This window comes from Scomber scombrus, chromosome 24, assembly GCF_963691925.1.
Source record: "Scomber scombrus chromosome 24, fScoSco1.1, whole genome shotgun sequence".
Taxonomy (NCBI): Eukaryota; Metazoa; Chordata; class Actinopteri; order Scombriformes; family Scombridae; genus Scomber; species Scomber scombrus.
In genome coordinates, this window is record NC_084993.1 from 828,197 (window position 1) to 855,458 (window position 27,262).

Consider the following 27,262-nt stretch of genomic DNA (forward strand, 5'->3'; position numbering starts at 1 on the left):
TCAAACTATACTACAGTAAAGTATAAGTACCTCAAACTGTACTGCAATAAAGTACAAGTACCTCTAACTGTACTACAGTAAAGTATAAGTACCTCAAACTGTACTGCAATAAAGTACAAGTACCTCAAACTGTACTGCAGTAAAGTAGAAGTACCTCAAACTGTACTACAGTGAACTGAGTAAATGTATGGATGTTAGTATATTAACTGTATATCCATCTGTTCTTCTTCTTAAATCATTTATTTAATCTTCTCGTTATTTGTCATTTCAGTAAATTAAAGCTACTTCTCAAAAAGACAACTGATGTTTGTGTGAACTCTCCGACTTAAACCAAAGATTTACCAGTTAAAGAGCTTCGTGACCCCGCAGAAAACCACTGCGGTTATATCCAGTAATGATAAAAGGAGACACTGAGTGAATAGAACGGACTTTGTAGAGACAGTATGAAAGTAAGGACTATTTGAAAGAAAGCCACACCATAATAGTTTTACTACAAGACAGTTTTATTTGTATAGCCACAAGTTTGCCTCAGGAGGCTTTACAGTAACACAATATCATCTCTCATCAGACGGTCCATGAAAATAAAGAAAAAGTCCCATAAAAAATAAAATATGGAGAAAAAAATGAGAGAAAATTCAGGATATAGAAGAAAATAATAGTTTGTATTTGAATGTTTTCCCCTGAGCTCAGTCTCACAGGCATCACAACAAACTCCACAAACAGAACAATTTGATCTGATGTGGGCCGGATTATTAAAAAGATAGAAGGAAGGAAGGAAGGAAGGAAGGAAGGAAGGAAGGAAGGAAGGAAGGAAGGAAGGAAGGACAAATGGAAGGAAGGAAGGAAGGAAGGAAGGGAAAGAAGGAAGGAAGAAAGAAAGAAAGGTTGGAAAAAAAGACAGAAAGGAAAGATGAAAGGAAGGAAGGAAGGAAAGTGGGCCGGATTCGACTCCTCAGCGGCCGGTTCTGGCCCACATGCCGCATGTTTGACATTCCTGGATTAGTGTGTCACGTGTCTGACTTATTATTATTTATTCATTTATAGAAAACATTAAAACAAACACTTTAAAAATGTAAAAAATAGAGTTGAACATTTAAAATAAAATTAAATAAATGATAAAAGATAAAGTGAACCAATCAGCCTGCGAGACTAAACTCAGGGACAGAAAGCGCTGTACTCATGAACGCGCCCAGTCGAGCTACTAACACGCACGTGAACGCGCCCAGCTGATGCCAAACTGCAGCTGTGTGTGTGTCGGGGCTGTCCTCGCGCCGCCTGTCTCCTTAGCAACACTCATTCATTCATTGCTTCCTCTCACCTGTTTGAGTTTGAGCTCGTTAATAACCAGCAACACTTAACCCCGCCCACCTGCTTTCACTGTCCAGGTGGGCTCGATTTCATCATCATCTTCTCTGTTTTTTCTTAGCAACGTGCGACGTGGGTGGGATCAGGTGAGGCGGAAGTGAAGGCAACAGTCAAGACAGCCGCGCGCAGCTCACCTGTCTGCAGGTAAACATCCAGAGCAGAAGGAGGAAAAGAAGAAAAAGAGAGAAAAGTAAGTTTATAAGAAGTGAAGATATCTGCTGCATTTATATGTTTACTGTTCTGTGGTTCTGTTGTGGTTCTGTTCCAGTTCCACAGGTTCTAACAGAACATTGTTCAGAGTCTCTGAAACTGTAGAAATCTCCCTTTTAAAAAGCTGCTGTATGTTTCAGTCTCAGAGATTTTTACTTAGAAAACTACCTGAAAAACCTGAACAACCAGAACCTGGACTTAAGTCAGAAGGTGGGGTTCTCTAACAGGTTCTGGAGGTGCTTTTAGTCGGGTTTGAGTTCAGGCTTTTTTGTTCATTTAGGATTTAATCATCAATTAGGAGGTTTAAGGTTTAATTTGGAGAGATTCTAGTCATATTTCAGGTGTTATGAGGAGGGGTTTCTTGTTCTGTGAGGAGATTTCTAGCCATCTTCAGTCAGGTTCTGTTGGGCTTTAGGTGGGTTCTAGTCATATTTGGTTGGTTCTAGTCATATTTGGTTGGTTCTAGTCATATTTGGTTGGTTCTAGTCATATTTGAGGTGTTATCTGTCTATATAGAGTTTATGTTGGTCTTTGGGAAGATTCTCCGAGGAGGTTCTAGTGGTCTTTCAGGGTCTATCAATGAGGAGGTTTTAATTTAGTTAGTTTACTTTGGAGAGGTTCTAGGTCTCTTTTAGGTGTTATAATGAGTTTGTTTTGGTCTGTGAGGAGATTTTAGCCATCTTCAGTTAGGTTCTGTTGGGCTTTAGGTGGGTTCCAGTTAGGGCTGGGCAATTAATCGATAAATAATCGAAACCGACATTTAGAAACTGTAATTGACTTAATCTTGCTCATGTCAATTAATGTTGGTGTTCACTGTTGCCATGACAGCAAAGGTTGCATATCTCGTCTCCAGTGATCATTTGAACCCAAACCATGATCTTTACATAGTTCTGATCAAGTAAACTAGACATTAACCACAGCGTCACACCTTAAAACAGCATTATTTTACCTCCCTAAAGATCCTCATGTGTGAGGGCAGCAGTGTAAAATACTAAACTAAAGAAACTGTGAAAAAACATAATTGTTCATCAAAGGAGGAGATAATCGTTCATTAATCGAAATCGAGGTTAAACGTTCAATTAATCGTGATTTTGATTTTTACCATAATCGCCCAGCACTAGTTCTAGTCATATTTGAGGTGTTATCTGTCTATATGGAGTCTATGTTGGTCTTTGGGAAGATTCTCCGAACAGGTTCTAGTGGTTTTTCAGGATCTAGTTATCAATGAGGAGTTTTCAGTTGTCTTTGGGTGGTTTTAGTCATATTTTAGGTGTTATAAGAAGTTTCTGTGAGGAGATTCTAGCCATCTTCAGTCAGGTTCTGTTGGGCTTTAGGTGGGTTCTAGTCATATTTGGTTGGTTCTAGTCATATTTGAGGTGTTATCTGTCTATATGGAGTCTATGTTGGTCTTTGGGAAGATTCTCCGAAGAGGTTCTAGTGGTCTTTCAGGATCTAGTTATCAATGAGGAGGTTTTAATTTAGTTAGTTTACTTTTGAGAGGTTCTAGGCCTCTGTTAGGTGTTATAAGGAGGGGTTTTTTGGTCTGTGAGGAAGTTCTAGCCATCTTCAATGAGGTTCTGTTGGTCATTGGGTGGGTTCTAGTCATATTTGAGGTGTTATTAGGGCTGGGCAATATATCGATATCATGATATGAGACTAGATATTGTCTTAGTTTTTGGATATCGTAATATCATGAAATGTCAGTATCAATCAGTGTTGTCTTTTCTCTGTTCTAGCTGTTCTTTTATTTACCTTTCACCCACTTTGTCATTAAATCCACATTACTGATGATTATTTATCAAACATTTCATAGTGTAAATATTTTGTGAGAGCATCAAGAATCATCTCTGCGTTATCGTTTCAATATCAATATCGAGGTATTTAGTCTAAAATATGTCGTGATACTTGATTTTGTCCATATCGGCGAGCCCTTTAGGTGTTATCTCTCTCTCTCCTATCCTTCCTCTCTCTCCTCTCTACCCCAACCGGTCGAGGCAGATGGCCGCCCACTTTGAGCTTAGTTCTGCCTGAGGTTTCTTCCTGTTAAAAGGGAGTTTTTTCTTGCCATTGTCACTAAGTGCTGCTCATGTGGGAATGTTGAGTCTCTTTAAAACTAAAACCTGAAGAGTACGATTTAGAACCTGCTCTATGTGTAAAGTGCCTTGAGATAAGGGTTTTAGTGGTATTTCAGGATGTAGTTATCAATGAGGATGTTTTAGTTGTCTTTAAGGAGGTTCCAGTCATCCTCAAGTAGATTCTATCGGTCCTTTATGATCTAACCAGTGAGGAGTTTTTAGTAAATGTTCTAGTTATAAGAGAGGAGGTTTCTTGTCTTCTCTGAGAGGTGTTTTAGTGATCGTTTAGATTATATTCAAAATGAGGATTTTTTTTAGGTCTTTGAGTGGGTTGTAGTTGTCTTTGAGTGGGTTCTAGTTCTAGTTGTCTTTGAGTGGGTTCTAGTTGTCTTTGAGGAGGTTGTAGTTGTCTTTGAGTGGGTTCTAGTTCTAGTTGTCTTTGAGTGGGTTGTAGTTGTTCTAGTTGTCTTTGAGGAGGTTCTAGTCATGTTTTAGGTGTTATTTGTTCATGAGGAGGATATAATTATAGTTACCTATGAGAGGATTTTAGTCTTTGAGGATGTTCTGTTGGTCTTTCGGAGTGGAGGTCTTTGTCGTTCTAGTGTTCTTGTCAGTTTGTCATTAGCTCACAACAAGAGCAGCTCAGACTCGCTAACAGCATCTCTTCTGACTCCTCGCATGTTTTAAACGGAGAATATCAGCTTCTGCCCTCCAGCAGGTGATTCATAGTCCCTTAATTTAAACTGTTATACGTCAGTTGATCCTGCTGCTTAACCAGGATCAGTGTGCTGCTGACTGATGTCTGAATCCAGAGGACATGACCAGATTATGACTGTTTGTATTTGTTTTGTACGTCTGTATAAAGTTTAGTAGGTTCTAGTTGTCTAGAAGGAGGTTCATATCTCATCAGGTTGTTTACAGTATTTTTCCCTCTGTTTATGTAAACATTGATATAATATATGATGGATTGCAAACTGCTGTGGTGAATCTCTGACAGCTCATTAGTGTTAACGAGCTCTCGTTAGCTGTTGTTTAGCTCCGCTGGGATTGAGCTTCTCTATCAGGACCGGTGATTGGTTAATTAGTCATTTTACAGGTAATTGGCCTGGGGGTAAAACTGTGAAACATCGTCATGGTGACAGTGATGACGTCACACGCACTGCAAGTCATTCAGTGAGGGGCGGCTGGCAGATTTAATCTATGTTGTAATTGGAATGAAGGAAATCTAATTAAAAATGGTTTTAATGACTTTATAAACCGCCCTCCATTCATTCATTTTAAGATCTGTATCACCTTTCAATGAGCTCATCAGCTGCTTAATGACTGAGTCACAACACTGCGTCAAACAAACCTGCGTGTGTTTGTACTTTAGTGACTCCACCTCCGTCAGTCTGAATATTAAAGCTTCCTGATAAGTGTGTTTACAGAAGTACTGAGAATTAATCTTCTTCTTTATCTCTACACACAATGCACACACAGGCATTTAATCAGTTCCTGTATTTGCTATTTTGATGAAACTGGCATTTACACCACATCTGTTGAAACTAGAACCTCCTCATAGGTTACTAGAACTTTGTTAAGACCACTACAGACCACTATAAACATTCATTAGACACTAAAAAAGCCCTAGAATTCATCAAATAGAACCTCCCTTAACAAACACAAGCAACTTCTCACAGACAGCTAGAACTGAAAAGACCTAGTGAACCCTCCTGGAGAACTAGAATCTCCTCAGCTACAAGAATATAGAATATAAACTACAAACTCCTCAACGACCAACTGACTAGAAACTGAACAGACGGCCTAAAAGACGATAAGAACCTCCTCAAAAATCATACAGAACTCCTCATTGATCACTAGCTTGTAAGAGAACACTAAAAGCTTCTCAAAGACCAATACAGCCTCCTTGAAAATGACCAGAAACCCCTCAAAGACCAAAATAAATGATTAGATTCTTGATTTAGACCCTATTCATAGATTTAATAGAATCTAAAAGATCAATAGAACCTCCATTGGGACGATAACAGACTCTTCAGATACGACTAGAGCATCCTCAGAGATAGTAAAAACTAGATCCTCTTCAGTTAACCCTCTACGTAGATGACCAAGTACCAAACAAACCAACCTCTTTGAAGACCTCAACAGATCATAGAACCTTATCTTGGAGGACTAGAACCTCCACTGGTACTGAACTCCTCATTAGAAAGTGAAAAGAACACTAGAACCTCATCAATTAACACTAGAACTGGAACTGGAACTATTAAAAGACTGAAGTACTAGAATCAGATGAAAGACCACTGCAGACTCCTCAATGACGGACTGACTAGAACCTACACAGTGACTAGAACCACAAACAGAACCTCAATAACCCTCCGATATGTGAAAAGTAACAAAAACAATCACTCAAGCCTTTTTCAATGACGATTTAAAAGCTACTCAGAGACGACCACAACGCCCTCTTGTGGCTTATACGTTCATATTGTCTTCTATGTGGAGGTTTTAGCTGTTTTTTTTGCTCTTAATTGGCTTTTAGGTGATTATAATGAGGTTTTAGTCATTTCTGATGGGGTTCTTGTGCCTGAGAAGGATTGATTGGTCTTTGTGGAGGTTGAAGTGGTCTTTTAAGGTTTCATCATCTATTAGGAGGCTCAATCAGTCATTCTTAAAGTTTATCGAGAGATCAGAGTAATCTATGAAGAGCTCTTAAAGTTTTTTGTCTTAATTTAGGAGGTTGTAGTGGATCCTTTTTAAAGTCTTGTCATCTAAGAAGAGGTTCAAGCAGTCGTTTTAAACGTCTGAGTATGTCAGAGTGATCTATGAGGAGGTTTTAAAGCTTTTTGTCATATTTGAGGAGGTTCTAGTGCTTTTTTAGGCTCTGTTTGTCTATGAGGAGGTTCTAGCCAGATTTTCTCTTGTTCTATCATTTGACTGATCGTCTGACTGCTAGTGTTTCTACAGCTGTCAGCCTTACTTTTAATGTTGTCACCATGTTTCTAGTTGTAAGTTGTAATGAACTGTTTTCCTTTTTAAAAATATTGGATTTATATCAAAAGCTAAATATTTATTCTCAGTTCAAGTTTTTGAAAGATTCACCAACAAACAAACAAACAAACAAACAAATAGAGACTCCTTGGTGAAAAATCTCATTCTAGGTTGAAACTATTGATCCAGTAATGCCAGCCTCCTGTATCTACTGTCAGAGCTCCAAAACGGTGACAGCAGACTCAGACCAGTCTGCCAACATACCGCCTGCTGCAGCCAGCACATTCCTAACACATGACACAACGACACACTGGAACATCCCATCCTCAGCTGAGCTACGACACGCTAACAAAGCTCTCCTTCAGCTGCACCGATACAGCTCCACCTCGCCCTGCGGCTACAGCCAACACGACACACATCACACACATCATGCACGTTACAGAACTTCACTAATGTAGCAAATAGAAGAAGATTTATCCTGCGTGTTACAGGCTGAGACACCTGTCAATCACATCAATATGACCCTTTATTATCCTAAAGAAGAATTAACTCTAAAATTCTTTCAGCAGTTTTTTTGACATTTGATTTACAAAAACAATTTGTCAAAAAAATAGTAAGAGCATTTTTTGGTTTCGATGAACCGTCACAAACTGAACATATCAACTTCTGTCATGTATGATGAAGAAAAGCTTCAACTAGTCACATGTGAGAAGCTGCAACCAGCAAATATTTGATTATATGACTCTGACAACTATAATTAAAATATCCAGACTGAGCTGTAAACTGTAATTAAAACTAACAATAAGTTTTTATTCTGAACATATGAAGAGTGAAGTCTCATTTAATATATTATTAGAATAATACTGATTTAAATCAAGTTTTTCTGAATCAAATCAAGACTTAAAATCCTACATTAGAATAATAAACTTGAGGTATGTGGTGTAGTCTTCCTCGTGTGTGACGGGTCTGCAGCTCGGAGGATGAATGTGTTTTGTAAGAAGCCGGTTTGACTGATCTGTTTGTTTAATCGATAAAAGCCTCACAGTCGCTGCTTTCTGTAAAGTTTGCTCAGCTTCTGTTGGCACCGATGTGAATCAGATAAGACTTTACGAGGATGAGTGATGTGGTTGTTTTAGTTTTTTTACTGTATGTGTGGTTGAACTCATCATCATCATCATCATCATCATCATGGTTTGTGTGTCTGCAGTGAGTAATCCCATCCCGTCCAATATGAAGTCGGAGGCCAAGAAAGCCGCCAAGATCCTGAGAGACTTCACGGAGATCTCCAACAGGAACGGACCCGACAAACTCATCCCCCGTAAGTTTGATGAGACTGAACCACGGCGATTATCTTAATGATACCTGAAGAAGATAAACATGTTAATTAGTGATTTTAAACAAGCTTAAAAATCCCACTTTCAACACCTGATAGCTTTTCATACTAATTTAAATTCATTACATTTTTATTTTTAGTGTTTAAGAAGGAACGAAAGGAGGGAGGGAGGAAAGAAGGAAGGAGGGAGGGAGGTAGGAGGGAGGGAGGAAGGTAGGAGGGAGGGAGGAAAGAAGGAAGGAGGGAGGGAGAAAGGAAGGAAGGTAGGAGGGAGGGAGGAAGGTAGAAGGAAGGAAGGAAGGAAGGTAGTCCTTCTTTCCTCCCTTCCTCTTTTTCTTTCTCCCTCACTCCTTCCTTCTTTCCTCCCTCCCTCCCTCCCTCCTACCTTCCTTCCTTCTACCTTCCTCCCTCCCTCCTACCTTCCTTCCTACCTTCTTTCCTCCATCCTTCCTTCCTTCCCCCCTACCTTCCTCCCTTCCTTCTTTCCTCTGTCCTTCTTTCTTTCCTTCCTCCCTTCCTCTTTTCATTTCTCCCTCCCTCCTTCCTTCTTTCCTCCCTCCCTCCCTCCCTCCTACCTTCCTTCCTACCTTCTTTCCTCTGTCCTTCCTTCCTTCCTTCCTCCCTCCTTTCCTTCCTTTCTTCTTCCATCCTTCCTTCCTTCTTCCCTCCTTCTTCCTCCCTTCCTTCCTTCCTTCCTTCCTTCCTTCCTTCCCCCCTACCTTCCTCCCTTCCTTCTTTCCTCTGTCCTTCTTTCTTTCCTTCCTCCCTTCCTCTTTTCATTCCTCCCTCCCTCCTTCCTTCTTTCCTCCCTCCCTCCCTCCTTCCTTCCTTCCTTCCTCCCTCCTTTTCCTTCCTTTCTTCTTCCATCCTTCCTTCCATCTTCCCTCCTTCTTCCTCCCTTCCTTCCTTCCTTCCTTGACTCGAGGGCAACAGGAGGGTTAATGTATTTAATGTGTGTGTGTTGCAGCTCATGTGATAGCGAAGGCCGAGGGTCTCGCCATCATCTCCGTCATCAAGGCCGGCTTCATGATCACAGCGAGAGGAGGCAGCGGCATCGTCATCGCCCGGCTGGCCGACAGACGTAAGAACCAAACATTAAAAAACTCTGCACACATGGAGGTCAGAGGTCGCCTCCTGTTCATGTGTTCTTCTTCCACCCGGTGATCTGTGGCACAGTTTCTGGTTGCCGTGGAGACAAACAGACAAAGCTCCCTGCAGCGGTGGCAGCAGTCATCTGATGCTGCTGATATTTATATTTTAACCCTCCTGTTGTCCTCGAGTCAAGGAAGGAAGGATGGAAGGGAGGAAGAAGGTAGGAAAGGAAGGAAGGAAGGGAAGAAGAAGGAAAGAAATGAGGGAGGAAGGAAGGGAGGAAAGAAAAGAAGGAAGGGAAGAAGGAAAGGAAGGGAGGAGGGAGGAGGGAGGGAGGACAGAAGGAAGGAGGGAGGGAGAAGGGGAAGGAAAGAGAGAAGGAGGTAGGAAAGAAGGACAGACGGAAGGAAAGAAGGAACAGTCAAAACAGACGAGGTCAATTTGACCCAGGAGGACGACACGAAGGTTAAAGGAGTAGTTCAACTAAAGAGAGATGGAGTCAAATTTAACAGCAGCAAACTGATGGGAAGTAAAAAAAAAAGAAGTAGAGCGAGAGAAATATGAAGTAAAGGATTTTAATATTTAACTCGACTGTTCTCTGAATCAATGCAAAGTTTCATTATAAATCTTTATTCAACACACAAAACATTGAGACATGCAGTAATACTTTTACTGTTACTACATTATTTCAACTGCTGCTCTTATTCTAAACACATCTGTATTATATGTATCTATTTCTATCATTTGCTGGTTTATGTTATTGTCTGTTGCCATGACAATAAAAGCATTGAATTGAATTAATATGTTATTATACGTGTTGAGTCGTACGCTCTTTATTTGTTTAGATTTGTGCACAAAGACATTCACATGTTATATATAAAACTCTTCTACCTCCATGGCTTTATAGCTGATACTGTGTTTGTGTGTTCAGGTTGGTCGGCTCCTTCAGCCATCGGCATCGCTGGTCTGGGCGGAGGCTTTGAGATCGGAGTAGAGGTACATTTATTAAAAAAAAATAAGTAACTGAAAGGTAAATCCTGCTGTATAGAAATGCACAAGGTTGTTATTAAAAGCAAGGCATGTCGAACCTCTTCCACAAAGGGCTGTGTGTGTGTGTGTGTCTGCAGGTTTTTTTTAGTTCCAACCAATCAAAAGCAAACACGTGCGCCAATCGACTGTCTGCAGAGTGACATCAGCTGATTAAATGAGTCGAGCCAGGTGTGAGCCAGGTGTGCTCCTGTTGGGTTGGAATGAAAACCTGCAGCCACATGGCACTCTGTGGAAGAGGTTCAACAAGTGTGTGTCTAAAGGGTTTAACCTCCACATCTGCAGCTCTGTATTAATAACCCTTAAGAAGTGAATTTTCATTATTGCCTTCAGGGCGTCGCTATGCCCAACCCGCTTGTAAGGGTAACCGACTTTACAAGTATTTTATCCCCTCTGCTGTCCGACTGCTGAACAAGTCTTTATGAGGTCCAGTTGTAGCGGTTTGTTATTGCAGTGTGCAGCTGGATACTGTGGTGCATTTTTTCATTTTTATTTTATTTTTTTTATCATTTGACTCTTGTATAGGCTTCCTCTCAATGAACTATTCATCGGACTATAGGACCTGTTGACTTTGCACACTGATTTTTGCACTTTTACACACAGCTGCCAACTCTTCTTCTTACTTCTGTGTTTTTTATCTTGTTATTTATGTGTACGAGTATGTTGTGGTGCGAGCTGTCAAATGAATTGCCCTCCAAGGGATTATAAAGTTGTCTTGAATCTTGAATCTTGAATATTCTGTGTCTCTACTGGAATATCTTTGCATGATTTCCAGTTAAAAACTCCTTATTTATCTTCTACTGGTCCTTTATGCAGCCGCTCAGTTCAGCCTCTGACTATTAACAGGCCGTTTTATCTTTAAAAACAGAATCACTTAAGACTTTTTTTATGCATGTATTTATGTAGAGTGCATAATCTCAATCTTTCAACACAGTTTTTTAGTTTCATTCACATATTCGTTGGGTTAATCTGTAACTCAAAAGCAGAAAAACATGAGAATGTCTCAGTTCAATGATCATGAATTCAACTTTCCATCAGGCGGTGGGCAAAGGTCTCATGTCAGATTACCCTTGAAATAAGTAAATAACTAACTAAAGTACATGTTGACCCCCCCAGGTGTCAGACTTGGTGATCAAGAAGAAAGGAAAGGAGGGAGGAAAGAAAAGATGAGAGGAAGGAGGGAGGAAGGGAGGAAGAAGGGAGGAAAGAAAAGATGGAAGGGAGGAAGGAAAGGAAGGAAGGGAAGAAGAAGGAAAGAAAGGATGGAGGAAAGGAGGGAGGAAAGAAAGAAGGAAGGAGGAAGGAAAGGAAGGGAGGGACGAAAAAGGAAAGAAAGGAGGGAGGAAGGAAGGTAGGAGGGAGGAAGAAGGAAGGAGGGAGGGAGGGAGGGAGGGAGGAAAGAGGGAGGGAGGGAGAAAGGAAGGAAGGGAGGGAGGGAGGAAAGAAGGAAGGAGGGAGGGAGGAAGGAAGGAAAAGAGGAAGGAGGAAAGAAAGCGAGAAGGAAGTAGGGAAGAAGGACAGACGGAAGGAAAGAAGGAACAGTCAAAACAGCCCGGGTCAATTGAAATAAGTAAATAACTAACTATAATACATGTTGACCCCCCCCCCCCCCAGGTGTCGGACCTGGTGATCATCCTGAACCAGCGGCGGGCCATCGAGGCGTTCACTAAAGGCGGGAACCTGACGCTGGGAGGAAACTGCACGGTCGCCGTGGGACCGTTGGGCAGGCGAGCACCTGCACTCTCACTCTGTCTGACTGTCTCTTAATTGCCTCCAATCTGCGCTTTTGATGTAAATTACAGCTTTGCCTTTAATGTTTTATTCTGCCGGAGGATTTACGAGACGTTTAATGACAGCTGACGTGTTTGTGTTTTCAGGCCTGAAGCAGAAACACAAACTAAATGCTGTTAAACCTCTACAGCTGTGATTTATGTGTGATGTTAATTTTAGAATAGGTCAGTGTTGTTTCAGTGCAGTTGGACAGGTTTTGGCGAGTGTGTGTGAGTGTGTGTGCGTGTGTGTGCGTGTGCGTGTGTGTGTGTGTGTGTGTGTGTGTGTGTGTGTGTGTGTGTGTTGGCAGGCGTGGGTGGGCGGCGCCAGGTATTTGAGTTGAAGGTAAAAGCTCACATCAGAACAACTGTCTGACTCTTCCTGTTGAAGAACTGAGCTGCAGACACAAAGAAAATAAAGTTTAACTGACATGAACTGATCTGTAAGTTTAACGTCTCTCCAAATGACACGATGTTAAGTATTTAGCAGCGGGGAAAACACACGGAGACACATTTTTCTTGAGGTACGGAGACAGAAAACAGCAGCTTTAAATGAGGCTTTAAAAATCTGAATATAAGACGAATATAAAACTACATAAAAACTACAATGAACAATGCAAAACTAACTAAAACTAAACTGAAAATCAGCGTAGTTTTAGTTTGACGTCTTGTAATAACGGGCTATTACCAGCAGGGGGCAGCAGAGCAGCTTCCTCCCTCCTTCCTTCTTTCCTTCCCTCCTTCCTTCCTTCCTCCCTCCCTTCCATCCTTCCTCCCTCCCTCCTTTCTTTCCTTCTTCCTCCCTTCCTCCCTACTTTCCTTCCATCCTTCCTTCCTCCCTCCCTTCCCTCCTCCCTTTCTTCCTCCTTTCCTTCCTTCTTTTTCCTCCCTCCTTTCCTTCCTCCCTTCCATCCTTCCTTCCTTTACTCGAGGACAACAGGACAGTTTTAAACTCACTAAAACTAAACTGAATAAAAAAGCAACTTTTTACAAACAGACTTCTTCTTTAACAGCAGAGTATATGAGAGGATCCATGATGGCGCTCTGCGGAGCTCCTCAGTGATCATGACTCTTTTACTTCTGTGTTTTTTTTAGGAACGTTGAAGCCGACGTCGCTCTGCGCAGCACGGCCGCCGTCTTCACCTACTGCAGGTCCAGAGGTCTCTTTGCTGGGATTTCTCTGGAGGGCTCGTACCTGATCGAACGCAAAGAAACCAACCGCAAGTCCGTACGCTCTAAACCTCTGCAGCAGTTCAGTCCTCTGTGAGATTAAAACATGAATAAATAAATAAAGAGCTTGTGTGTGTGGTTGCAGGTTCTACTCCCAGGACATCCGAGCCTCGGCTATTTTGAACGGTGACGTAGATCCGCCGACTGAGTGCCACGATCTTTACTACATCCTGGACGCCTACGCCGAGGCCTACACCACCGACTGGACCAAGAAGAACATGCCAGTAAAGGTAGATGACACTCAAGACTGTAAAACATCATCGTCTATATAATGAAGCGCCATCACAAGTGAGACCTGGACAAGATGTAAAGGGAGAAATACAAATCATAACAAAGGCAGCAATAAATAAACACGTCTCAGCTGTTCAATTAAAACAAAAATCATTTAACCCTCCTGTTGTCCTCGAGTCAAGGAAGGAAGGAAAGATGGAAGGAAGGAAGAAAGGAAGGAGGAAAGGAAAGAAGGAACAGTCAAAACAGACGGGGTCAATTTGACCCGGGAGGACGACACAAAGTTTAACAAGTGATGAAGTAGTTTTAGCCAAAGAAGGAAGGAAAGATGGAAGGAAGGAAGGAAGGAAAGAAAGATGGATGGAGGGAAGGAAGGAAGGAAGGAAAGATGGAGGGAAGGAAGGAAGGAAGGAAGAAAAGGACAGAGGAGGAAGGATGGAAGGATGGACGGAAGAAAAGGAAGGAGGGAGGAAAGGAAAGAAGGAAGGAATGATGGAAGGAAGGAAGGAAGAAAGGAAGGAACTGTCAAAACAGGGAGGATGACACAGAGGTTAAAGGGACGAAGGTTTCTAGTTTCAGTTTGGATTGATTTTCCTATTTCACCTCTGACGGAAGGTGTTTTGGTTGTGAGTGCTCTGTAAAAATGTGAATTTCCGATTCAGGTATGAAGGGAACTTGCCTGAGATCACTTTATAGACCAAGATAAACCAATGTCTCTAGTTCGGGTCCAGCAGGAGACATTTGTTACATATCAAACCCTTGTCTGTCTCTCTCCTCTTGTTTCCTGTCAGCCTCTCTGCCTCCAACTATCCAATAAAGACAAAAAAGCCCCAAAAATAGGAAGGAACATGATCTATGAGCTCACACATGGCATGAATTGATTAAGCCTGCTTTGACTTACAGAGTTCATTCAAACTTGACTTTAACCCAGGCGGGGAGCTCCGGTCCTCTGAAATGAGGCCAACGAGGAAGTAACTTAAAACTGCATTCTATCAAAAGGCCACCAGGGGGCGACCGTTTTGGTGTCAAAAGGACTTCCGTCTCTATACAAGTCAATGGAGAATTCACCAACTTCTCACTTGATTTCTAACATCAGTAAACGTTTTCAAAATGTGTTTATGGTCTCAATCGCTAGTTTAAAGCCTTCTTCAATGCAGTATGATGTTCATTTGGGACATTTTGGCCTCCCTGATTTTATATGTGACGATAAAGCAGGGTATGCATTAGGGCGTGGCTATGTGGTGATTGACAGGTTGATTGGTTCACAGGTTCAGGAGGGCGCCTCATGCTCCTCCTGATGCCCATATAAGTAGAATCCCTGTTTTTATTTTTCCCAGCATGCACCTGAAATTTTCAAGATGGCGCTGCTCAGATCCGAAACTATTGGCCTCCGAGCAGCAGTCCACAAACCAATGGGTGACGTCACGGATGTTACGTCCATTTCTTATATACAGTCTATGCTTTAACCCAACTAGCTTCAGCTTCCTACTGTTCCATCCGTGTCTTTTTATCTTCATGCAATCATTTATTTTCTGTTATTTATTACTAAACTTCTCTCTTTATTCTCTCCGTGTTTCCTTTTTAAAATTTTAGTCGGTTCGTCCTCCATCCAGACCTCCAGCTCCTCCATCACAGAAAGCATCGAGCAGCTCCCAGCAACAGTCCTCCAACACTGGTAAAGCTGCAGAATAACAGTTAATAAGGAGTTAATATGATGTGAATAGTGTGTAAGGGTCTATGTGTGTGTCTGTGTCTGTGTCTGTGTCTGTGTGTGTATCTGTTTGTGTGTGTGTTACTCTCTGTGTGTGTGTGTGTGTGTGTGTGTGTAGGTGGTAAAAACACCGTCTACCCGAGCCTCTCCGTCTATAAATCTTCAACTTCAGGTTAGTCTTTACCTTTTTTTTTAACATTAATTTTAACACAAGCCAACACTCTTTCTCCTTTTCCTTCCTTATTTCCTTTCCTGTACCTCCTCTTTCTTTCTTTACTTCCCTCCTCGCTACTTATTTCCTCTTCACCTCCTTTCTTTTCCACTTCACAGCTTTTCCTTTACTCGTTTACCTCCTTTTCTTTATCTCGTTACCTGCTTCCTTTCCTTCTCCAGGTGTTTTCATCATGTTTGTCTTCTTCTTCTTATCTTCACCTCCATCTCCTCTTTTTTCTTCAACCTGTTTACTTCTTTCTCTCCCACCTTCTTTTCTTCTCTATCTCCTTCCTTTTTGATAGATAATCAGCTTCGCACAACACACACACTTCTTACTTGAAGATGGAAGTTAATGTGTGTGTGTGTGTGTGTGTGTGTGTGTGTGTGTGTGTGTGTGTGTGTGTGTGTGTGTGTGTGTGTGTGTGTGTGTGTGTGTGTGTGTGTGTGTGTGTGTGTGTGTGTGTGTGTGTGTGTGTGTGTGTGTGTGTGTTTGTGTACTCTGGTCTGTTATTAACTTGCGGCCTTGATGAAGCAGCCAACATCAACACACACTGGCCCACTTGTGTGTGTGTGTGTGTGTGTGTGTGTGTGTGTCTGTCTGTCTGTCTGTCTGTCTTTGTGTACGTGTGTACGTGTGTGTGTGTGTGTGTGTGCTGAACATTAACTGTTTTCATTTTCACTCTCTAACACACACTTGCAGAATTTTGAGTGTCAGTTTTAAGGCTGCAGCTCCATCTAGTGGCCACTGCATGAAAGTGTCAGTTAAAAAAAAGTGGAAATTTTGTCCCGACAGCATCAGAAATATGAATCCTCAAAAGATCCTTAATAGTCCGAGTCAATTTCACCTCTAATTAACTTGCTTTTGACTATAAAATGACCTACAAAATTGGATCCCAGAGTCCAGACTGATGTCTTTAAATGTCTAAAACTATCAAATAAATGTTATGGGTAATTTTCGTTCCAGATACATGATTAGAAACATAATTTACATCTCAAAACACACTTTGAAGCAGCTAAATCCATTCATAAATACCCTGCATCTCCCTCAGTGTTAAACTGTAAACACCTTTATCACATCATATTCATGACTGCTGTGATTTTCTTCTGCATTCCCTTATGATTCCTGGCTGTGTGTGTTTTCTATTTCCACATAGTGAACACAGGAAGTGTTATTTCACCAATTCATGTAACATATTCATGCAACTTCCGATAATAGCATGCATATAAAGGGCGCACAGGTGGTCGAGTGGTTAGAGTCCATGCCATGCCTCTCTAAGTTTGATTTAAAGACATTCTTTATTATTTTTATCTCTTTTAGGTGGAGGACAAGCAGCGGGCGGGGCCAGCGGGCAGCTTGTTGTCACGGCATCCCATCCCTTTACAGGTCAGCAGCCTGGCGACCTGAGCTTCTCCCCCGGCGACCGCATCACCATCATCACCAAGACCGAGTCCCAGTACGACTGGTGGGAAGGACAACTGGACAACGGACAGGTCGGCATCTTCCCCGCTAACTTTGTCACGTATTGATCGCTGCCCCCTGGTGGTTCGGACCGCTCGCTGCCCCCTGGTGGTCCGGACCGCTCATTGCCCCCTGGTGGTTCGGACCGCTCGCTGCCCCCTGGTGGTCCGGACCGCTCATTGCCCCCTGGTGGTCCGGACCGCTCGCTGCCCCCTGGTGGTCAGGACTGCTGCCCCCTGGTGGTCAAAGGAGCCTTTAGGTAGAGCTTTATTTTACAGGTCTGTAATTTGGTCAAACTTGTGGAAATTTTAAAGAAATCATGTCCTGCTGACCTGCGAGCAAAAAGACCTTCTGAGTTAAATGAGCAATTAGATGATTTATTTAAAATCTACCAAATGAAGACAATCGTTCTAATAATTAGCACCAAAAAAATAATCATTCTCATGAGAAAATGTCTTTGAAATGATTTAAAAGTTACAGACCATGTTACAATTGTGTTCTTTTATGATCTTGAAATAATTAGAGACCAATCAAAAACAAGATAATAAAACATTTAGATGAGAATTTGGAAACTTAACTTTAGACTATGAGCAGAAACGAACAGCTGTGTTTTTATGATCTTTTTGAGTTGAATAGTTGCAATAATTAAAACTGTGGTTAATCCAGTTGCATATGTTCAAGTTACACATATATATTTACAATGGTTGTGTTAATATCACTGTGCTCCTTTTTAAAAAACTTCAGTCAATCTCCAATAAAACGTTCAACTGGACAAAAAATGTTACGCAGTCAAACTCAAACATGACATTTAAAATATATATATGTTAAATTCTACTTCATAAACTCACAATTCAACATTTAAAACTCACAGGTGAAGGAATTAAAATGTTACTAAAAGTCACTTTTTTTGGGTTCAGAAATTAATTAAAAGTTAAATCAGTTCTGTGTTGAGTTCAGGGACCTCTGGAGTGTCGGAAATCTCTGCACTCTGTTCTACTGGGTGATATGTGTTTTGTTGTTTAGGTCAACACTTATTGTGGAGGTGAAAGGGGGGTAACTAGAATATTTTACCCAAATTAAAAGATCAATTTCTATTAAACATTTACAAATTTTAGGCAAAGATTTTGTTACTTTTGGGAGGAAGTTCTTCTTTTTGTTTAAAACAGTGTTCAAACCTTCAGTTCTGGGATCTGTTACTGTCTTTAAACGTCTCCTCAGCAGTAAATGAGACGAGCACGGTGGAAGTATTGAAGATGTTTCTGTATTTATAGTTCATACATAATGATAAGAGTGATGATGATAATCTGTCTGTTTGATTTTAAATAATCTTTTGCTGTTTTGGGATTGTTTTTACACATCAGACGCTGAATGAGAATCATTAATAAATCCAATTTATACACTTTACAGACTTTGCTGCACATTTTTGTCCATTTTCCTTTTTTAGAAATGTTTCAGAAAATCTAAAAAGTATCTTAACAGTACAGACAAAAACAATGTTTAATATGTAAACTGGATGAGTCGGATCACTTATTGACATTTTAAGTTGCTGTCGAGGCTTTAACCCTCCTGTTGTCCTCGAGTCAAGGAAGGAAGGGAGGAAGAAAAAAGGAAAGGAGGGAGGAAAGATGGAAGAAATGAGGGAGGAAGGAAAGAAGGGAGGAAAGGAAAGAAGGAAGGAAGGTAGGAGGGGGGAGGAAAGAAGGGGAAAAAAGGAAGGAAGGAAGGAGGGGGGAGGAAAGAAAGAGAAGGAAGGAGGGATGGAAGGAAGGAAGGGATGAAAGAGAGAGGAAGGAAATAAAGAAGGAGGAAAGGAAGGAAGGAAGGAAAGAGGGAAGAAAAGAAGGAGGGAGGGAGGAAAGAAGGAACCGTCAAAACAGACAGGGTCAATTTGACCTGGGTGGACGACACGAAGGTTAAAGAAACTCCTTAAACTCTTCTTAGATATGTGATAAACATACAAATATTTGAAAAATGTCCACAAAGCGTCTAAAATCACGTTTAGTTTTATACATCAGAGATTTAATGTTTATCTTTAGTCTAAGAGAATAACTGTACTGCTGTCTAAATGACTTTTAGGTTTTCTAAATGTAAATGCTATAAATATATAAATGTGACTAAAACGTGATTTAAGTGTCTTTTAAAAATACAAAATAATATCAAGATTGTCATTTTAAGAGGGATTTTTTTGATTGAATCTCTTAATTGTTTTTTACATTAAGGTTAATCTACATCAATCATATCCTAAAAAATAATTATAATAAATAAATAATCCATTTTAAAAAGAAATGTAGTTTTAAAGGCTGCAGTACCTCGTTTGTCCTGCTGGGGGAGCTGCAACTGTAAGAATAATCTTTTATCTCAGTTTCAGAAGAGTCCCAACAGCTGACTGAGATGCAAAAGTAAAAATCAGTTTTTAAGGCAATTTGTCAGATGATGATGATGATGATGAAGACCAAGAGGAAAACGGCCTTTCAGCTCAGTTTATTTTCACAGTGATGAACAAAACAGAACAAAGTGATAATAGAAAAAGACTAAAAAAAAAAAAAAAGATATTAAAACACATGTATCTTGTCAAGTCATAGAAATCATCCAACAGTCGGTCACATTAAACATCATCTGAGAGATAATCAATAATCTCACATATTGATCTGATTTACACTCAAATTAGTTTTTTTTTTGTTGGCCTTTCAATTTAAATCAGAACAAAAACAATACAAATAAAAAAACCAGATCATTACAGTGAACATGAAGAAAAAAGCCTCAGTGTGACTGGATTACTGTGTGTAGGGGAGGTGGAGAGATTTGACCATCACCTGCTGCTCATGTCATATTTTCACCTTTACCCCAGAAATAATTACAGCTGCAGTAATCGACTGTTTTTTCAGTTAACCCGTTGCTCCTTCGTCATGTCAAAACACGAAGCGTATCTGCCTGTTTGTTCACCAATATGACAGAAAAAACAAAGAAAACCTGTCAGATTACAGTTTGTCTCCATTTAAAGTCATGTGATACCGAAAAAAAAACAGATTTATGAAGGTTTATTAGTGATGGACATCAGAGATAATAACATCTCAAAGGTTAAAATGCCATCCGGCACCATATTTCATCCCCTCACCTCCCCCTGCTAGGTTAATCCAGTCTAAATGGGACTTGAAGGAACTCTGTGTGTGTTCATATCAGTCCTGTGCATGTGTTTGGCGCGTGTGTGTCCTCTTTCTCTGCAGGGAGGATCTCGGTTTTCCTGGTTTGGCTGCTTACCAGCTTCCTGAAAACACACATCAACACGCTCATAAATCACCAGAATCATTCACTTTGCAGCTGTTAATGTGTGCGTGATGTCATTTATTTCCTTTTCTTGGAAAGCTTTTAAACACAGTTGATCTTTAGTTGCTCCTGAAATATGTGACCTCATGGGAACTTTTTTTAAGGTTGCATGCCGAAACCTGAGTTTAGAAATGTAACCGACAATGACTAAAAAAACACCAAAAAACAACTTTACTGCTTGATCAGTTTTGTAGATTCAAGCTTAGCCTGAACAAGTCAGTACTTTTTAAAATCCAAAACCTTTAAGTAACTGCAAAGTAACAGAGCAATCTACAGTATTAAAGGTATATACCCAAAAGATGTGGCTGAAAGAGCAAAAAGGGTACTTCGCTGTTTTGTGGTTTTGGGCTCGAACCTTTGAAACCATTTTTAGGCCAACACCCAGTACAAAAACAAGTCAGACAAGCTGTGAGAAATGCTTTCCAACTACCTTACTGCACTGCAATCTAAAGTATGTTGATTCAAATCAGCCCTTAAGTATATATGTAGAGGAAAGTCTAAAACACTGCATGTCCCACTGACTCTCTCAGGCATTGAGGTTCAGGGTTTGACCTTTAGGCCACTGGAAGAATTTTGAAATGTGACACCCAGAGAAAATAGACAGGATGCTACAAGTGTACCAGTCAGCTCAGGGGTATATAGGGCCGTGTTTGGAGGTTGAGGGCTTGACCCGTAATTAGTCTTTGAATTTTGACAACCCAAAGAAAAAAACCCGAAGAAAACATCACAAGGCACAAAATGATTAATAATAGCACTTCAAGAGCTCTAGCTGTTGGACACATTTCTAGAGATTGTGGTTTTAATCCTTGAAAATAAAGTCCAACACCTGCAGGAGAATTTGGAAAGTTCTGTTTGCTGGTGACTCAGACTGTTAGACATCTACTCTAATTTTTGGGTCATGAGTTTGGTCCTCCTGTGCATATTTAAGTCCAACATTAAGAGGAAAGAGTGAAAACTGCAAAAAGAACACTCTCAGTAAAGCTTATAGCTCAAAGAGAAAAGTGGCTGCTTGGAAGCTTTCAGTTTGAGGGTTAAATTCTCAGTTTGCAAAGTAATTTTAAAATCAGTAACCTTAATAAAACAATAAAAAGCTCTAAGAAACAATGATCCACATGGCTGTCTTTGTGACTCAGGTTGTTCGTAGACTGCTCCGAAAATTAAGGTTGTGGTTGATACTAATTTTATAATCAGAAACCCAAACGTAAAGACTAAAAGAGCTCAAAGAAATGAACATAAATGTGTTGGTTCAGTTGTCATTGCTCCCAATATAATTTTATATTTGATTAAGGTTTTTTTTTCTCACCGTATCCTCAGGAGGGCGTCAATATTGGGAGGGTTGGGTAGAGGCTGCCTATCACAGTCCTCCACCGTATCAGGAAGCGGGATGCCGCTGGTCTCCGGCAGCAGCAGACACAAGCCACAGCCAATGATTGGTCCACTGCTGTACACAATCATGGCAGCCAATGATATCGCTCCGTTGGGGTTGGGTGGAACCATGGTGTTAACCAGACAGCCGATCCGGAAACACAAGCTGACCAGAGACAAGCACCGCTGTCTGGAGTATAATATTTAACACTTTAGATTCGAGGATAAGCCCCATCAGATGCACCGTCCTGTTTTCAAAGCATGTAAAATAAAAAACAATTCAAAAAATCTATAAATAAAAAGAATATCGCAAAGAACATAAAACAATCAATATAAAAACATCAATGAGACACACGTAATAAAACAGAACAAAAACTAGTAATGAAAGAGAACAAGTATATTTAGAAAAAAGAAACATTGTGATGATGATCTAAATGGGACTAAATAATATATATGATATATAATAATGAGACAGTTTACATCATATTTAGTCAGTGAGTACCTGACCACTGTGGGGAACAGCTCGATGCTGTACAGTGTAGAGATGAAGATAGCAGCCAGAATGCAAAGTTTTCCCAACAGAGCGAGACTCATCACCAGCACCGGCTCGCCTGTCCATAACAACACATTAACATATCAATACCTGATCACACATCAATAATATTGGCGCTTTTCCACTATACAGTTCTAGCACTACTCGGCTCGACTCGAGTCGGTACAGTTCCAGGAACGACCTTTTCCATTACAAAAAAGTACCTAAGAACGGGGTCGTCGTCTTATACGATCGTTTTATACGCAACACAAAACACATAAACAATGGAGGACATGGAGGCGATTGTGTACTTGCTGCTGTATGAGGCTTCCTGTCTCACACAAAGCAAGAGAAGAGAAACCAATCGCTGTAACGCTGTTGTTGGTATTTAAAAATGCCGGGTTTGATTCTTGTGTGGGACGGCTCATGACTCTTCCAGTGACTCTCTGACCAATCAGTGGCCGGCAGTCTGTTGACGTCACATTTAGTATCGGCTCGGCTCGCTTGGAACCTCGGCAGAGCAGATACTAAAAAAGTACCAGGTACCAGGTACTATCCCTAGTGGAAACGCAAAAAAAACGAGTCGAGCCGAGTCGAGTCGTGCTTGAACTATGTAGTGGAAAAGCGCCATATGTCAGTCAAGATTCTTTTGTCTAGATGGATTGAATAATTGAGAACTAAATAAAATACGCTGTTGCCAAGTAGCTATAAAATCGGTTACTGCAGGTTTAAATGACTGGTCCAGTTCTCTATTGTGTACTAAGATAGAGATCAATTGTTGTGCAGTTTTAACAGATCACATCACAGACATCAACATATTTGACAAAGTTTTGCCTCTTACAGTCTCATCTGCATACAGTGAGATGCATTATTAACATTTATAACTTAAAAACTCTGAGCAGTTACTGATTTTGGGAACAGGATTTGTTTCTTCTCACCGTGGTATCGGGACAGCAGTAATGACAGGAAGCATGCTGCTCCACTCAGGAACAGAGCGAGCATGCTGATTGGTCGCCGTCCCAGGCGAACCAATGGGACGAGCAGGCAGGGAGTTTCTGATAGGCCGGAGAAGAACTGAGCGGAGTAGACACCGACGCCGAATGAGCCGATGTTCATACAGATGCCAAAGTATGTCAGTGCAGACGCAGCGCTGCAGGATCAGAGCAGGAATATGGGTCAGTTTAGGAAAGTTAAACATAAACATACAGAATGAAACTCCGGAGTATGATGAGTGTAAAGATGGAGATAAAAAGTGGAAAAGTTATTAAATGATCACTTAGAGGTTAAACTTTGTATGGAGGAGGTTTAGCTTTTCCTATCAATGTTTAACTGGACATGCCTGCACCTCAGTCTGGGTATACTGTACAGAAACAGTATGTACAGTATGTCTTCATAGAGTCTCACAGAATTAAAGAAACATGAAGAAAAATATTAAACTCAGTGTTAGAGAGACTGCGGTGACCGTAGCACAATTAGTGGTAGCTCTATGTATTTTGGGTATGCACCAAAATATTATAAAATATAAAGTGACCTATGGGGGCATGGCTTAGAAGATGACTGTTGTTATATGGCATGTGTGTCCAGTGTTTTGTTACCAAACAAACCTGCAAGAGGGTCAAAGGTGTGTGTCTGAGTGTGTTTTATAAGACTGTCATGTTTGACCCTCTGACCCTGTAAAACAGTGTCCAAATACTAACTAACACCAGTTTTATAAGACTTCTTTTATTGATTTTTTCAAGAATAATACAACCCTAACCCTCAAAATATTGTGATATTGAGTCATATTGAAATATTATCGCCTTAATACAGAAACTACGCCTTAATTCTCAGCCCTAGTTTGTTTCTTATTTATTTAATTTGTGCTTTGTAGTGAAATAATTACACTCTGTCAGGTGTCTGTGTGTTTATAACCTTAGGTAACTCATGATTGACAGCCGCAGCAGGACCGACGGGTGTCTGAGGTGGATGATGTCACATGGGGAGTGGCCACCTGCAGGCTCTTCTTTCTGAGCCTCGGTGGCTTTTTGCAAATCAGACCAGGTTGATTCCAACAGCTACACACACACACACACACACACACACACACACACACAAACACACACACAAACACACAGACACACACAGAGAAACAAACAGAAAGAAATAGTGCATTAGTTTGGGACTACTTTCAGAGGCGAATGAATCAACATTTAGATAATACTTGTTAGTAGATCAGGTCATTGTTGGGATGTTAGTGTGTGTGTGTGTGTGTGTGTGTGTGTGTGTGTGTGTGTGTGTGTGTGTGTGTGTGTGTGTGTGTGTGTGTGTGTGTGTATGTGATATTACCAAGCCCAGGCACTTCTCATCTGCAGGGCTGTTGCTACGGTAACGGTCCAAAACGTCCGTCCTCCTCTTTAACAACAACCAGCGAGGAGACTCTGGTATCGAGCTTGAAAGACAGACACAAATGCTGAGTTCTTAACACAGTCCAAAAACTTTTCAAATGAGACAGGTGTGGACAGATGTGGACAGGTGTGGACAGGTATGGATTGGTGTGGACAGATGTGGACAGATGTGGACAGGTGTGGACTGGTGTGGACAGATGTGGACAGATATGGACAGGTGTGGACTGGTGTGGACAGATGTGGACAGATATGGACAGGTGTGGTCAGATGTGGACAGGTGTGGACAGGTGTGGACAGGTGTGGTCAGATGTGGACAGGTGTGGACAGATGTAGACAGGTATGGACAGATGTTGACAGGTATGGACAGATGTGTATGCCTACAGGTAGAGCGGCAGACAGACGAGCTGCGGCAGAGATAGAGCAAGGTGCAGATGCCTCCAGGTGGGGCTGAGCCAGGCCAACGGAGCTCCACTCATCGTCCCCAAACTGAAGCAGAAGGGCAGGAAGGCCGGCGGCCAGAGCCGGGCAGCGGGGGGAGTCCACTCCACTGCTGCAAGACACATTTCAAAACAAACCCTTCACATAATCATTTTTGCTGTGATTTTAATGAGCCCATGACTTGTTCTCTGAAGCTACCATCAGGACCAACTCCACGACTGATGAAGCTCTCAGAGTAGCAAAATCCTTTCCTTGAATGTTGTCTGTACTAAACCTCCAGCTTTTTAGTCCTCAAACCAAAACTCAGCAGGGGTCAGGAGGTTGTCCTGCTTCATTAGCACTCAAGCTTGGTCAGCATGACTTTATCTGGGACACGTGCTCTTTATCAGCCAAGTGTCCCACTGAGGTCTGATAAAACTCACCGGACCCGTCAAACACAGTGAGGCCTTTCAGGTTACAGTAAAATGAGCGCACGTGTTGAATGTTTTTTCCTGGATTTTCTGCATCCGTTTTCAATCTGTTGTGTGTGAGTGTTTTGTTACCCAGACTGAAGGAGCAGATGTTGATGCAGCAGCAGCAGACGCCCGTCAAGCAGCGAACAGCAAGGAAGAGGAACGGTTGAGAAAGAACAGCGGGCACAACACCACACACAGCGTGTACGAACACACACACCAACAGCACCGGACGCTTTCCATATCTGCAAACACACACACACACAAACACACACACACACACATCATGTAAACAGTACAGTACTGCAGTGACACATTACAGAAGCATGTGTTATAGTAGAGTGTGTGTTGTACCGGTCAGACAGCGCTCCTCCCACCAGAGATCCCAACAGCAGACCGACCATGTAGAGAGTCTGACCATAGGACAACCAGTCTATCCAACCACACACTGACTGACACACACACACAAACACACACACACACACACAATAATAAATTACGAATGACAAACTCAAAGAAAGCATTTCTGTCTGCTGTACATAACAGCTTCCTTTCATATTCCTCATATGAGTCTGCAAATATTTGCCATTTTCAACTTAACAAAAAGCTGAAATGGTTAATTGATTATTTAATTTTCTTTTTACCAACTGTTCGGCACTAAAGTCAATAAAACCCAGCTTGTTAATAAGTAGGTACACAACATCTAAGTCACACAGCCTGGGAACTTGTTGGAATTAGAGTTAGGTGAGCTACGCTAGCAGCTCTCACACAATGTTTTCCTTTAACTTTTGGAAGTAACTTGTAAAATCCAGTTAGCATTAACAGCATCGGGTTGCACATTAACGCTTTATGTTAATATCTTGTGTTATCTGTTGTTGTGAAATGTGTTTTTTAACACCAGATACACGTGTAAACAAAGCTTTTATAAACTCTTTTACACATACACAACTATATTTATTGAATATTTACTAAATCAGTATCTAAGGGAAATAGTTTAGAGGAATATCCCATTGATATCATTGACTATTGTGCATTTTTAGATAGATAAATAGATAGATATATACTTTATTCATCCCTATAGCAGAAACTCATGTATCCAATAGCTCAAACATAAACACCAATAAACACAGATACATAAAAGATAAATAAGAACAAATAATATATACAAAAACCCCCGAAAAGTTATAAAACTAAGCAAAAATATACAAGAAAATGTCAGAATTATTATTGCAAACCAAATATAAGTATTTATTTCTCTTTTTAAAATATCTAATCTACAAAAAACGACAAACTATGTTAATTGTTTATTTAAAACACAGATAATTGAAGACAACCGTTGAGATATTACAGAAATATCTACACTCACATCTCGGTTCCCGCCTTCCGCCCTCCAATCAGCGTCGCCCTCTGAAACGTCCCCGGGCTCTGATTGGTTGCTCGGCGCGTTCGGTGCCAACGTTCCACGCGGCGGGTCCGAGCCGCCGGTGCCGTTACCATGGCGACAGCTGGCCTCTGCGACGGCGGCCGCGAAAATGTCCAGAAAGAAGAGAAAGGAGGTGAAGATGAAGACCAGAGAGAGACGCCAGTAGACGGAGAGCTGAAGCGGAGACAGCATCCTTACTTTTCCCCTCCAGCTGTCACACAGTAAAAATGAAGATGGCGGAACTTCAGGAGCTGCCCATCGTGCTGCTGTTGAGCTCTGAGTGTGAAAACCAGGAGCCCAGCTGTCAACAAGCAGCCAAACAACAGCAAGACTTCAGGTTTGTGCTGAACTTTCATCCACAACTTTTCTCTCCTCCTTCTTTTCCCTATAAGGTCCTGAAGGTCTGTTTGGGATATTCAGTGTGGTGATACAGCGACACTCTGTGGCCTGTTTATGTATTACACCTGATCTCTAAAAGTCTCTACAACAGGGGGCTCATCTTTCCTGCCTGTCTTCCTTCCTCCCTTTATTCCTTCCATCTTTCCTTCCTCCCTTTCTTCCTTCCTTCCTTTCTTCTTTCCTTCCTTCTGTCTTTCCTCCCTTTCTTCCTTCCTTCCTTTCTTCTTT

The 27,262-nt window shown here is 41.2% G+C and overlaps 2 protein-coding genes across 2 annotated transcripts; one reads left to right on the forward strand and one right to left on the reverse strand.

Annotated features, from left to right (window-relative positions):
* The first annotated feature begins 1,268 nt into the window (after positions 1–1,268).
* Positions 1,269–16,796, forward strand: sh3yl1 (SH3 and SYLF domain containing 1). Its single transcript, XM_062414843.1, has 9 exons — positions 1,269–1,555; positions 7,840–7,950; positions 8,933–9,046; positions 9,989–10,053; positions 11,719–11,831; positions 12,969–13,097; positions 13,189–13,333; positions 14,928–15,009; positions 16,577–16,796. Coding segments are annotated over exons 1-9 (969 nt in total). The 5' UTR covers positions 1,269–1,554; the 3' UTR covers positions 16,786–16,796.
* A 2,506-nt stretch (positions 16,797–19,302) lies between these two features.
* On the reverse strand, positions 19,303–26,907 carry si:dkey-190l8.2. Its single transcript, XM_062414828.1, has 10 exons — positions 26,579–26,907; positions 25,567–25,664; positions 25,303–25,457; positions 24,704–24,872; positions 24,264–24,366; positions 23,850–23,992; positions 22,877–23,088; positions 21,909–22,017; positions 21,345–21,596; positions 19,303–19,982 (listed from the first exon to the last, which is right to left on the reverse strand). Exons 1-10 carry the CDS (start codon positions 26,825–26,827, stop codon positions 19,889–19,891), a joined length of 1,584 nt encoding a protein of 527 aa, XP_062270812.1. The 5' UTR covers positions 26,828–26,907; the 3' UTR covers positions 19,303–19,888.
* Between the last annotated feature and the right edge of the window lie 355 nt (positions 26,908–27,262).

Coding starts and splice junctions, on each gene's coding strand:
- sh3yl1 (XM_062414843.1), top strand. Junction 7,951..8,932: donor ACCCGACAAACTCATCCCCC/GTAAGTTTGATG, acceptor TGTGTGTTGCAG/CTCATGTGATAGCGAAGGCC. Junction 11,832..12,968: donor GCCGTGGGACCGTTGGGCAG/GCGAGCACCTGC, acceptor TGTTTTTTTTAG/GAACGTTGAAGCCGACGTCG.
- si:dkey-190l8.2 (XM_062414828.1), bottom strand. CDS start 26,827: ATGCTGTCTCCGCTTCAGCTCTCCGTCTACTGGCGTCTCTCTCTGGTC. Junction 24,873..25,302: donor CATCTGCTCCTTCAGTCTGG/GTAACAAAACAC, acceptor TGTGTCTTGCAG/CAGTGGAGTGGACTCCCCCC. Junction 21,597..21,908: donor CTGTTCCCCACAGTGGTCAG/GTACTCACTGAC, acceptor ATTATACTCCAG/ACAGCGGTGCTTGTCTCTGG.